The 12,296-nt window shown below is 34.0% G+C and overlaps 3 protein-coding genes across 3 annotated transcripts; all 3 read left to right on the top strand.

Annotated features, from left to right (window-relative positions):
- Positions 1 to 1,259: 1,259 nt before the first annotated feature.
- PHYBLDRAFT_113520 (hypothetical protein) lies at positions 1,260 to 2,611 on the top strand (the record flags this gene model as incomplete). Its single annotated transcript, XM_018428347.1, has 4 exons — positions 1,260 to 1,399; positions 1,461 to 1,968; positions 2,046 to 2,138; positions 2,225 to 2,611. Coding segments are annotated over 4 exons (1,128 nt in total), but the record flags the coding sequence as incomplete, so codon positions are not given.
- Positions 2,612 to 6,500: 3,889 nt separating this feature from the next.
- PHYBLDRAFT_181799 (hypothetical protein) lies at positions 6,501 to 8,991 on the top strand (the record flags this gene model as incomplete). The annotated part of the gene is made up of 9 exons (XM_018438521.1): positions 6,501 to 6,565; positions 6,634 to 6,698; positions 6,857 to 6,883; positions 6,960 to 7,011; positions 7,108 to 7,347; positions 7,474 to 7,536; positions 7,599 to 8,152; positions 8,207 to 8,296; positions 8,423 to 8,991. The coding sequence occupies 9 exons, from the start codon at positions 6,501 to 6,503 to the stop codon at positions 8,989 to 8,991; spliced, it is 1,725 nt and encodes a 574-aa protein (XP_018290374.1).
- An 821-nt stretch (positions 8,992 to 9,812) lies between these two features.
- On the top strand, positions 9,813 to 11,133 carry PHYBLDRAFT_65619 (hypothetical protein; the record flags this gene model as incomplete). Its single annotated transcript, XM_018441497.1, has 7 exons — positions 9,813 to 9,911; positions 10,124 to 10,162; positions 10,205 to 10,305; positions 10,461 to 10,489; positions 10,630 to 10,738; positions 10,987 to 11,034; positions 11,109 to 11,133. The coding sequence occupies 7 exons, from the start codon at positions 9,813 to 9,815 to the stop codon at positions 11,131 to 11,133; spliced, it is 450 nt and encodes a 149-aa protein (XP_018290373.1).
- Between the last annotated feature and the right edge of the window lie 1,163 nt (positions 11,134 to 12,296).

The following is a 12,296-nucleotide window of genomic DNA, read 5'->3' as shown; positions in this document are numbered from 1 at the left end:
AGTCCTTGTAGCTGTTCGAAACTTTATCATCACTGCACAAGAGGCCCAATTAGACTTACATGACAACAAGCCCAAGCTTTTGCATGATGGCGTATCCCCTCTGCGCTGGCGTGTAGCTGGTGTAAATCGTGTAAACGGAGCAAATCCCGATGCTACTACTACCTTGTTGGTGTTGGCCGACAATATTCATGGTGCTACGACTGCATTTATAGAAAGTGCCAATGAAGCATTTTCGGACTTGAATCCCAACCATCCCATTTCTGACAGAATCAAGACGACCTCACCTGTATTAGTAGCCCAATTTCGCAACCTGAGTAACACAACCAGTCAGTTCTTAAACTCGATGGAAGACATTTGCGCTATCAACCCAAAACAATCTTCTTACTTTGCTGAAGAAAAGCAGGCTATATTTGATGACATGGGCACATTATTTATTATTTCGCAAGCCATCACGAACCAAGAACTTGGGTTCGATGAAATTAAAAGCACGTTCCACAATCTAGAGCAGTGTGTTAAATCAATTGAAAAGAGCGTTCGAGATATTTGTGATATTAGCCGCCAAATCAACCAAGATGATAATATTGATTTAAACAAGAGCTCATATATTAAAGACTCTGCAACCCCCCTTGTCGCTTCTGCTGTAAACGGTTCTTCGACTGCTCTTGTTAATCCTAGCGCTGTTGTTGACAGTGATGGATGCCCTACGTTTCTTGATGATCCTCAAAGCCAATCGACTGGTGATCCAAATACAACCGAGGCTGTCATAGCCACTCAGTCTGCAGACGTATTTGAAGGTACAAAAGATGATGTCGAAGACGGAGCACATGAAGGTCTGGTATCTGGGAACGCCTCCGACTTTTCTGATGGTGAGGTTGGAGAATTAGTCTCCCCTCGTCAACCTAAAGATAAACTACTTAAGTTTTTTGGCGAGGATACGGTGGCGTCTGCCCGTAATAGGGATACAATACCAGCCATGGTTCTCAGTGCAAGCATGGCATCTTCACCCGTAAATTCCTCGCCAAGTGCTGGAGCTAGTCTTTACAATAACGAGCGTACCGACTTTCTGGGAACAGATTACAACTCATCTGAGATAATCTTTAATATGGAAGGAAATGTCAAAGGTGGAACTATCAGAGCACTTGTCCAGAGACTGACTCAACATGATAAACTCGGTAAGGGAAATATTTAAGGTTTAGTTACGATGCTAATCAAAATTCTTTGCACAAAATATAGATTCCAAGTTCATTACCACGTTTCTACTCACATATCGCTCGTTCTGCACAACCCAAGAATTATTTGAAGAACTTTTTATGCGATATATGCTTACTCCTCCAGAGGATTTGACAGCAGAAGAACTTACTGTGTGGCAAGAGAAGAAACTTAAGTTGGTCAGATTACGGTAAACCATCAAATAAGGTTTTTAGAAAACTAGCAAACCATTTATCTTATTTTCTGGCTAGTGTGTTTAATGTGATCAAATCCTGGCTGGACACTTATTTTAACGAGGAAGAAGACCAGGCTACATTGCCAACGCTGGCAATGTTTACTGAAGACTATGTGCGAGTTACGATGAAATTCGGCTACGATCAGCTTATCAAATTGATTAAGAAACGTATGGACTCTGAAGAGAATGGTCAGATCCGTAAGATGACACTCAATATCCGGAGTGAGATGCCTCAACCAATCTTGCCGAAGAACATGCGACGTATTCGATTTTTAGAGCTGGATGCCTTGGAAATGGCCAGACAATTAACTATTATGGACTTTAAGCTCTATAATCGCATCAAACCTGTTGAATGCCTTGACAAGAATTGGGGCAAGGGTGATTCAGAGCATATTGCTGTTAATGTGAAGGCATCTATTGAGTATTCTAACCAGGTGACTGCTTGGGTGACTGATTCTATCTTGAGTAAAGACGATGTCAGGAAGAGAGCTGTTGTTGTGAAACATTGGGTTGTTATTGCAGAGGTAATAGAAATATATGAATTATACTTACATGTGTGTGTGTGTATGCTTATAAATTATTTATCTAACATACTGAGTAGAAATGTCGATTGCTGAATAACTACAATACATGCATGGCTATATTGTCTTCTTTTGACAATAGCTCTGTTGGTCGTTTGAGAAGAACTTGGGAGGTAATGTAAAAGGCTGATTTCATATATGTATTGTAGTCGAGTTTTTTCTTAAGAAAAGTAAAGCTGATTTTGATTGATATTTCTAGTTAATGAATGCTCGTACAAACCAAACCCTAGCTAGCATTAGACGCCTGATGGGTGCAAACAGGAATTTCACGGAATATCGAGATATTATTCATCATGCCAATCCACCTTGTATTCCATTCCTGGGTATCTACTTGCAAGATCTGACATTTATCGAGGATGGCAATAGCAATTATCTCAAAAAGTCGGATAATATGATTAATTTTTCCAAACGTATGAAGACTGCGGAGGTTATTCGCGAATTACAGCAACATCAGTCTACACCTTATCTTCTACAGGCTGTACCAGATATCCAAGAATTCATTACTACTCATCTACAATCTAGTCGCGATGAAGAAACTTTGTACAACTTGAGTTTAGCGCTTGAACCAAGGTATGTGCTTATATAGAGATGCAAAGGTGTAAAGATATATTATATTAATCTACAAATATGTCTTTTTAGGGAGAGAGATGAAGACACGATTGTTCGAAGACTAAAGGAATCTGGAATGTAAAAGAGGATTAGATTACACCCTATTCTGTAACAAGCCTGTATTTTATAAAGATGATATAACCATATATGTTTGAAATCTTAATTATTACTATTTACTATTTACTATTTACTATATAAATATTAAATATCTGTCAAAAAAATTAAACTGCTATTAACTACATTTACTTTTCTTTTAGTGATGTGAATGTATAACATGACATCGTGCAGAAGCCATATATATATTTATTGCAGGCTTTTTTTTTGTTTTGTTTTTGCACTAGATTATTTCAAATTAAAATATAAAAAGTATGCTTTATCTTTCTTGGATTCAATAGCTGATCAATAAGATTTGATGTTAAGAAAGGTTATCGAAACCATCTTTTCAGAAATTGTATTCTTCGAATATATTACAGAGTACTTTGGGTTTGTTATGTGATGTCTTTGTAATAATTGCAAGAATACGCTTTCAATTTTGTAAAATTTCATGTGAAAATAATTCGAAATATCCTTTCCAAGTAATACATTTCTTCATTAAAAAGGTAAAGAAAAAAAAAAGCTAAAATAATAATATAGTTGCATGAAGTATATTATTGTGGTAGGGTATATAAAATAAATACTGTAGAAAATATATCTCTTTTTATCCTTTATCCTTTATATACAATCCTAAATATTTGACTGACTATTAAGAACAGTAGCAAAAAACACTGAAAAGAAAAGGAATGAAAAAGTCTTGGAAATTAATTACCCTTCTGCTTCCTGTTAAAAAATTAAAAAGGCAAACTTGAGAATTGATTACTAATATATATATCACATATGATATCTTTGATTTATTTAAAATATATTTTCCTGCTCAGTTCTATTTGAAAATTTGATAGCAGTAGAAATTTCAAGCTATATTTTCTCTATACTTTGTAGAATAGTGAGACTAATTTTTTTTTGTTCGAACCTGTATAATTTGGCCATAGAATAAGACATGGATTTTACTCAAATACCTTAAATGGTTGTAACATTTACAGAAGGTAGGATAGAAAACAAAAGTTACCAAAAATTTTAATAAAAATCGTTGGTTTTGTTTTGTTTTGTTTTGTTTTGCCGTAAGGTATCTTGAGAGATTCCTTAGCAAGAATAGAGAAATAAGAGTGGTACTTTGTGAATCTCTCCGTTGAAAGTTTTGATTAAAACCTTGAATACAAATCCCCTCCCCCCCTGCTGTAGCATTCATCACATCGAAAAATAGTAGCAAGCCTTTATAACAAATATTTTGCAATATACACCTCGGAGCGCCATACAACCTCCCCACGCACGGCTATCTTGAAACCCTTTATACTCCCCTCTTTTGCCCAATATTGCAACTTTTTTTTTATTTTCCTTTTCTGTAAATTCTTAGTTTATTCTTTTGTAATATATTCCTGCTTCTTATATATATATACATATATTTAAAAATATTCTGTTTAACAAATAAAGCTGCCCAGATTTAAGTTGTTGTTTTTTTATAAAACCTTTTTTTTTCTGACATTATGTTCCAGGACTATATATTAAGTTCCAATGAGTTAAGATATAGTAAGCTGCTTTATCTGCTCTCCGTATGCTTTAACTTTACTTTTTGCTTTTTATTTAATGTTGTTATCTTTGGATTACAAAGCTTAGTCCTAGGTACGCTATACTATTCCGTTGTTTTCCTGATCAGCTCCAAGGTTACTACAAATTTAACACGCGTAACATAATATAGACTTTATGTGTATGTATATAGCTATGTTTAGCAGAAATCAATCCATTAAAATAAGGAAACATCCTATTAAATATAAGAAATTGATGATTTTGATTCATTTGGAAGGTTAGTTGTATGTATATATAATAGATTAGATTAGGGAAGAAAATAGAAACAAGTTTCAATATGCTTTCTACAAGCAAAAAACTAGCATTCTATATTAGTTTATTTCGTAAACATTACAGCCAATTTGAGAAAAATGTGCGTATATACATGTATAGATATAAATATAAATATAAATATCGATAATTGAATATATTGCCTTAGCATTGTATATTTATATAATATGTTAATGCTTGTGTGTATTTGTGGGAAGAAGATTTGTTCTTGAGTTTATGTATGCAAAGTCTAGTAAACTAACCAAATATAATCAAATCAACAATAAAGAAAAATCGTTATTTAGAAATGCCTCATATGCTTATCAGCATTCTAATCATTATTATTTCGGGTAAAACTAATTTAATAAATACATAATAATCACAAATCCAGTCAAAGATCGCAATACTACATTCAGCATTTTTTTTGTTTCGGTGTACTGAATTGGATTATATAGGAATCTTATTTTCAAACACGAACGAGAAAAGGAAATCCCTCACTGAGCAACGAGTACTGATATTATCAGGTATGTCAACTGTTTTTTTTTTTAAAAAAAAAAAAATTGGAAAATCTGTTATTCTTAAATTTGAATATTGAATATTGAATATTGAATAATACTAGTATTAATACTAATACTAAAACAAATAAGTAGAGATATGAGAATCCTGTATATATATATATATATCTTATAAAAAAAGCACTTGTTGTACACAATAAACACAGAATCTGGTAGAGTCGAGTAATATTTTTTGTAAATACAAACCCATATGTATTGAGGTCGTGTTTGTCTCACAATAATTCCAGGTTTGGGTTGGTGTTCTGTAGCCTTGTTCTCAAAGAAAGTCTATTTAAGCTTTGTGACGTTTAATCGACAAATAATGATGGTTATATTACGTGTCTTTGTTCACTTGTACCTGTAATTTATTTTTGGGTTGACGAACAACAATTCCGTGGGTGATGAATTAAAAGCCGTAACGTATTCTTACGCGTCAAGTAATATTTTTTTTACCATTTTATTCAAGGCAGATGCACAAATCCACAAATCCACAAACGCACAAACGCACAAAAGGTTTACTGTTAACAAGAGTAGGAAGCAAAGAAAAAATGTACAAATACAAATTAGCCGGATTTCTATATTTCCATTTTTTGTTTGATCTGCATTTATCGACGCGCGTATGTCTTGGTTACTCTCCTAAAAGATAGTCCTTAAATATCACATCAAGCAGCAAGACTGGATATAAACACGGTCTTATTGTGTTATAAGATACATTATCATTATTATTGTCATTTTCAATGTCATCGTCTAATTTTTATTTTTGTGTTTTTAATAAATGAATAAATAGTAAAAGAAATTCACACATCTTATATTAAGTGTTCTTAAGCAAATCGACAAACTTTTACTGCTATTATTTGATTAAATAATATGGCCTCCTTTGTTGCCTATCTTTAATTGTAGGCACCAAGAAAATGCAAGGGGGGATTACCATTAAAGTCAATTTCCATATTAATATTAATAAAAAATGGTCTTATTTTTATTATCAACAATATTATATAAATATAAATATATACATATATCATAATTATTTATTGAATTATCTGATTGGTAATATTTATAAGAAATTATACAAAGCCTCACAAATACAAATACAGGGAAAGTACCAGCTTGCTTTGACTAACGCACTGTGAGAACCTTAAATCGTTACGTCATTTATTCTGATCACTGGTGGTGCATATAGTCTATATTTTAACATGACGCAAAACTGTTTAAATGGATTGGTGTGAATAGCTAGAGTAACTAGCTCTGTCGCTTTTTTTTCGAGTGTTTACATCTTGAAATCTGCGCTAATTGGAATCCTAAACACAGTTTAGTCATCCATCCTTTCATCAGTATAGCATCAATACTCACCGAACTAAATAACATTAAACTGATAATTGATTCTCAATGGATGACTCTGTTGTTTACCACTTTGCGACTGTCAAACAAAGACGAGATAATCGACATGAAATGTACGATTAAGAAGATCTTGAGTTCCTTGTTTCGAATCTTTGCTGAAGCTGTGATGCTTATACTTTAGCGACTACCAATTATCTTTACGACAGCAACCAAAGCAATCTCGAATGTGTGGCGTAGGAGAAAAAGGTAAACCCGAAACAATTTCATTAGTAATCCTTCAAACTAATCTTACTCTTACTCTTACTCTTATTCTCTTTCCTTTAACGCCTTTTAAAACTCCACCATCATTTTCTTCCCCTTCTCCTTATCCTTTTACTCCTACCCCTTTCAATTGATTTGAATAGCTGACAGAAGGCCCATCGATCCTCCACGTATGATATAAATGCATATAAAGAAACACAAATGTAACAATTTATTTCGTATTCTCATGCGCATTTGGATATATAGCCATTGTACAACTAAAAGTAACCGATCCTAGCTCACCTACCGCAGACAGAAAGTAAGGATAAATATATATATTATCTGTTTCTCTCTCTCTTTGTGATGCCTTAATTTATACTAACGGTTAAATGGGCTTCTGGCCTGCATTACTCAGCTCCTATCTTCAAAATCCATACTATTTCATGTATGCTTCTCTTATGGCTGCCGATTTGGACGAAGAGCTTCATCTCTTGAGGGATGGCAAAACTAGAAGTACAACTGGATCAGTTGTGTCTTCTCTTTACCACCTCAAAGATATCGATAACTCTGATGCGGGTTTCTTTGTCTTCCCGGACCTGTCTGTTCGGATGGAAGGCAACTATAGGCTCAAATTGAGTTTGTTTGAGATTATTGGGTAAATAGTTGTATCTCTTTAATTATACTTTTGGAGATTTTCTCGCCTTGCCTTGTGTTTACTAACTTTTCTTTGTCGCCTTTTATTTCTTTTTCTTTTTCTTTTTCTTTTTTATTTATTCTCCAGGAAAGATGTTTTTCACTGCAAATCTATTATATCCGATGTATTTGTTGTATATTCTGCAAAAAAGTATACCCCCACTGAATACGAGAACGGACTCAATTACTCATCTAGTGTGTATTTTGAATTAGGTTCCCGGGCATGGAGGAGTCTACATATCTATCTAGGACTTTTGCTGACCAAGGTCTAAAGATTCGTATACGCAAGGAACTTCGCCAACGAAAAAAGACTGGCCGAAGGAATGAGTCAGAGGATGAAGCCCAGGGCTATACTGATACAGAGCCAAAGATGTGGAAACGTACACGCAAGTCTGAGACAAGCGGCCAAGACAATCCTGTCGAAGACCGTGTACGCTCGCCTGTCCAGTTTTCTGAATCACATACATCCATGATTCCTGTTAAAGAAAGACAACTTGGTGGGCCGTTTAATCCAATAGTTGGTCTAAATTCAATGGGTTCAAATACCTCGCCTACCATTTCTGCCGTCTCAATTTCCTCTACACCCACCAACCAATTCTTCCAACCAGGGGCTAATAGTGATTCTGGATTCAATTCTACAAATCCATCATCGTATGGAAACTCTACAGAAATACATCCACTACGCCCACACGTGCCGCCTTCCCGACTGGCTGTACAATCACTTGCACCACCATACAGCTCCTTAACTTCTAAAAAAAGACAAACAGGTACGAATGATTACTCTCGGGGATGGAGTGGAGATACCGGACATACATATATAGCTGGGAGCACAGACGAATCTCAATGGCACAGAACAAACATGCTAAATTCGTACGAGCCAACGTACTACCCAGACAGTGGTGCAGATTGTGGTAACACAAAGATTTCCAGTTCAAGCTCAACAGGCAATGCATTTTAGTGGTGCTTAGATTGTTTTATATAAATGAAGTAAAGTATCTAAAGTATGTGTGTGTGTGTTTTCCTTTTTAAAAATAAAGGAGATCAGGAACCTCATCTACGACAGGAAACAGACGTCTCTCCATATCGATCACCTGGAAATGCCCATCAATCTCGCCAGACAGCTAATGGGGTGCCTCAACACAACCGAAATGATACATATACATACTCAACACCACAACCTCAATCATTGCACCATCATAATAAACATCAACAGCAGCAGCAGCAACAGCAGCAACAACACCAGGAAGAACAACAAAGAACAGTAACACAAAATTATTATCATCAACCTCAGTATACTCCAACCCCCACCAATATATCTCTTTCTTCTCATATGAACCATTATTCGTCTTATGCCACAAACCGTCAATCTGCATCAGAACTTGATGGCGAACCTGTTGAGAATTCACCATCCCAAGCTCACCATGGTCATCATCGATCTCTTGATATCGTACCTGGTCTCAGACGCCCACACATATCTCGAGCACGTGGTATCCACAATCAAATACCGCACACACAAGTAGAACACTCTTCATCCCAATCCCCTACAACCGATACACACTGGACAGAAGATGTTAAAGCTGCTGCCATGGCACGTCTCGGCTCATAAAATAAGATTATATACATATCTTTGAACAAACCCAAAATATACACAACACAACACAACACAAAAAAGACCAAATTTAGAGAAAGTAACTTTACTCTAAAGTGTTTTAAAATGCTCTACATACTCTCTATCCTTTGCTTCATTTAATAATACACAAAAACATTCAAATTTTTATTGATGGATTATATATTGCCTCTTTTATGAAATAGCAAGCAAACCCAAAAAACAACAACAACATATTGATGAAATAGATAGGTTTTTAGCACTATGAATTTAACTTTATTGGGTAGGCTTATGTTACCTAAATTTATTGGTGGTTTGGTTGGTTAGTCGGTAGAGACATCCATAATTAGTTAGTCTCCTCGTTACAGCCACCTTTATTGTCAGATTAGACTTCCGATAAAGGAGCCAGAAGTCTGGATTTTAGTCCATCTAACGCAATCTAACCAATCAACTGTTAATAATTAAAATATTCCCAGTTTTGATGGTTCAAAGGAATAATCGCATTCTGGACACTCTTTGTCCATTTAAACTCTTGCACTAGTAGTATTCAGATATTAAAGCACACTACTAATACTTACTGTTATACACAGCTTCCAATTCTCTAGTAACTGTCACTAAAAGGTGTTGGGTACAGTGTTTTTACTTATTTTTCGGACTTTGACCGAATATTTTTATTTGAAAAAGTCATTTTTAATTTCAGACATTTTCTAAAAAGGTTTTTTTGTACATGGCAAAATTCAAGCGACTTAGTTAGAGCCCCGCCTACCTGGTCGTTCGATAAGTTTACCTCGTCTACATTCTCTTCTCTCATCAGCAAAACTATGGCTGTCATCACAAGAGAGCAGACAATCTACATGTTTTCTTGCGAAGAATATACCAAAAAAAATGTTGTCGAGTTGACCAAGAATGCTGTCTTTATAGTAAATGTTGATATTTGCGTCTTTTTTCTTATACACGCAAGCCATTAATAAAAAACTATTTAAAATACACAAGTACCAAAAATAAGAATTAGTAAAAGGATATTAGGGGTCACAATTCGTGAATAATCTTCAGTAATCGGAAAAAAAGGTGAACTTTTTTGAACAATAATAATATCATAATTCTACCAAATATGTACTTGAACTTGTTTTAGAAAAAAAAAGTGTGGATAGCCATAAATTACTCTGATGGGGTGAGTTCAAGATGAACTTGTTTTGCCCTTTTTAACCTTTAGAGCATCTTCAGTAGCCCACTTTATCTCCACTTTTACGTTAAATTTACCCCACCGTGTTCTTGCAGTCAATGCAAAAAACCTTTTCAAACTCCTTCAATCAAGTACAAGAATTAAAGATAAAGTTATTCAAATCTAATACCTTACCATTCGGTAACAGCTCCCCTCCTCCTGAATCCGAGTTACATCCTATTTCATGATGACATCTTATATAAGCCAGATCCTTATTATAAAACATATTAATAATAATAAGCTATAGTTATATCTTGGCTATCAGTTATACAAGAGGTACACATTACACTACAAAGTTGCTAACATTTTCATATTGAGACTACCGAAGTTAACCAGATCTCGAGAACTCTTATAGGCATTTCAATTCTCTTTTGATATAAATATTAATAATATAAAATTATTTCTAAACATAATAGACTGTATAAAAAATATGATTGATTCGAAGGATTTCACTTTAAGAAGAGAATGCGTCAGGTCCTTAAGAAAACCTAAAAACTGGCCCTTAGGGCACTTGCAGGAGGCAATGTAACCAATTACGATAATATTGCGAGGAGGGGCGCTCAAATCATTTAGTCTCTATGTCCAGGTTACTAGCTAGCACAAATTATAATCCTTAACGGAGATGTGATAACAAGGGACAGTAAATATGAACTCCAATAGTTAAGATGAGTCAATTACTCATCAAACTTCATTTCGATCATAATTAAGCTCGCTAATCTAGACTATTAAAGGTATGCATACTCAAAATAAAAGTATTAATATAATGTAAAAAGCATCAAATACAAAGCTTTGAATTATTTAATGTTCATTCAATATCAAAGGTATGCTATTTAACGTAACTTCCTTCAGATCACAAATACTAAATTTCTTTCTTTCTTTTTTCTACTTCTTTTAGAGCATCCGTAGCAGTAGTATTTTAATTAGTATTAAATAAAGTGCTAATAAGCCACGCCGGAAGTTGAAAGCAGTAAAAAAAAATGAAGGGTAAAGCCTTAGTTACATAATAAAAGAAGCATTTAGATAGTTATACTATTTGATATAATCCTCACTAGTAAATTCATTACGATTATTATTATCATCTTAAAATAATTTTATTAGACGTTTTTATTTTATTTCTGATATAAAAAGATGCAAGTTAAATGCTTCCAATATTATCAACTTTGTATGGACCATAATTTTTAAGAGTTTTTCTAAGCATTGTTATATACTATTATTCGATTTAAAGAAAAAATAATAAAATGATTAAAATGCAAAGCTATAATTTTAGATTGAGCATGTGAATACATGCTGTTGGAAATGCTACTACTGCAGGCGATTTTTTTGAACATCATTTCCCAAAAAGCATTTAAATTAGGAAAAACCGAATTTCAATGCTACTGCTACAGATGCTTTGGAAATGTAGTTTTTGCGGGGATATTCGCATTTGTAATGTATGAGTATTTTAGAAACAAAGGCAAAGAGAAAACAATGGGCTGTATACCTGTTAGATAAAAGAGACATAAAATCCCAAAGAAAGTTATTGAAAGAGATATGGTGCTATCGAACTTAAGTATCTATGTTTTTGCATTTGTTTCAATTTCTTTGAAATTTTTATATATGTAATAATTATTCGATCTCCGCTAAATGTAGGAAAAAATGTGTGTTCCTAAAGCTTGGCCACTTTCTTGATCACATGATTTTCTGTTTTAGGATAAATATTTTCATATACCGCCTATTGGAGCCATCAAGATGTTTCAACTTCTGAAAAAGTTAAACTCCGCAAATAAATCTTTCAAAACACCCAAACTTTGAAGGGTATCAACTTTTGCAAAAATGAATTTAATACAAAACGCTTCAATAGAATTATAGAGAATAGTATGCTTAATAATTCTATTCAAAGATTTTTTATTAAATCCATTTTTGCAAAAGTTGATATCTTTTGAAAAATACCATTATACATAGATACTTAAGTCCGATAGCACCATAAGTGCCTTCTTGTACTTTTTATGCGTCACAATCCAAGTGTCAGTTGTGAAAAGTTAGTACAATAAAATACAACTATGATGAACCAAATATCACGTAAATTAAAATAAAAACCATTACA

The sequence above is a fragment of the Phycomyces blakesleeanus genome, assembly GCF_001638985.1.
Source record: "Phycomyces blakesleeanus NRRL 1555(-) unplaced genomic scaffold PHYBLscaffold_13, whole genome shotgun sequence".
NCBI lineage: Eukaryota > Fungi > Mucoromycota > Mucoromycetes > Mucorales > Phycomycetaceae > Phycomyces > Phycomyces blakesleeanus.
The sequence above is the reverse complement of the archived record's forward strand: the minus strand, read 5'-3'. Positions and strand labels throughout refer to the sequence as shown.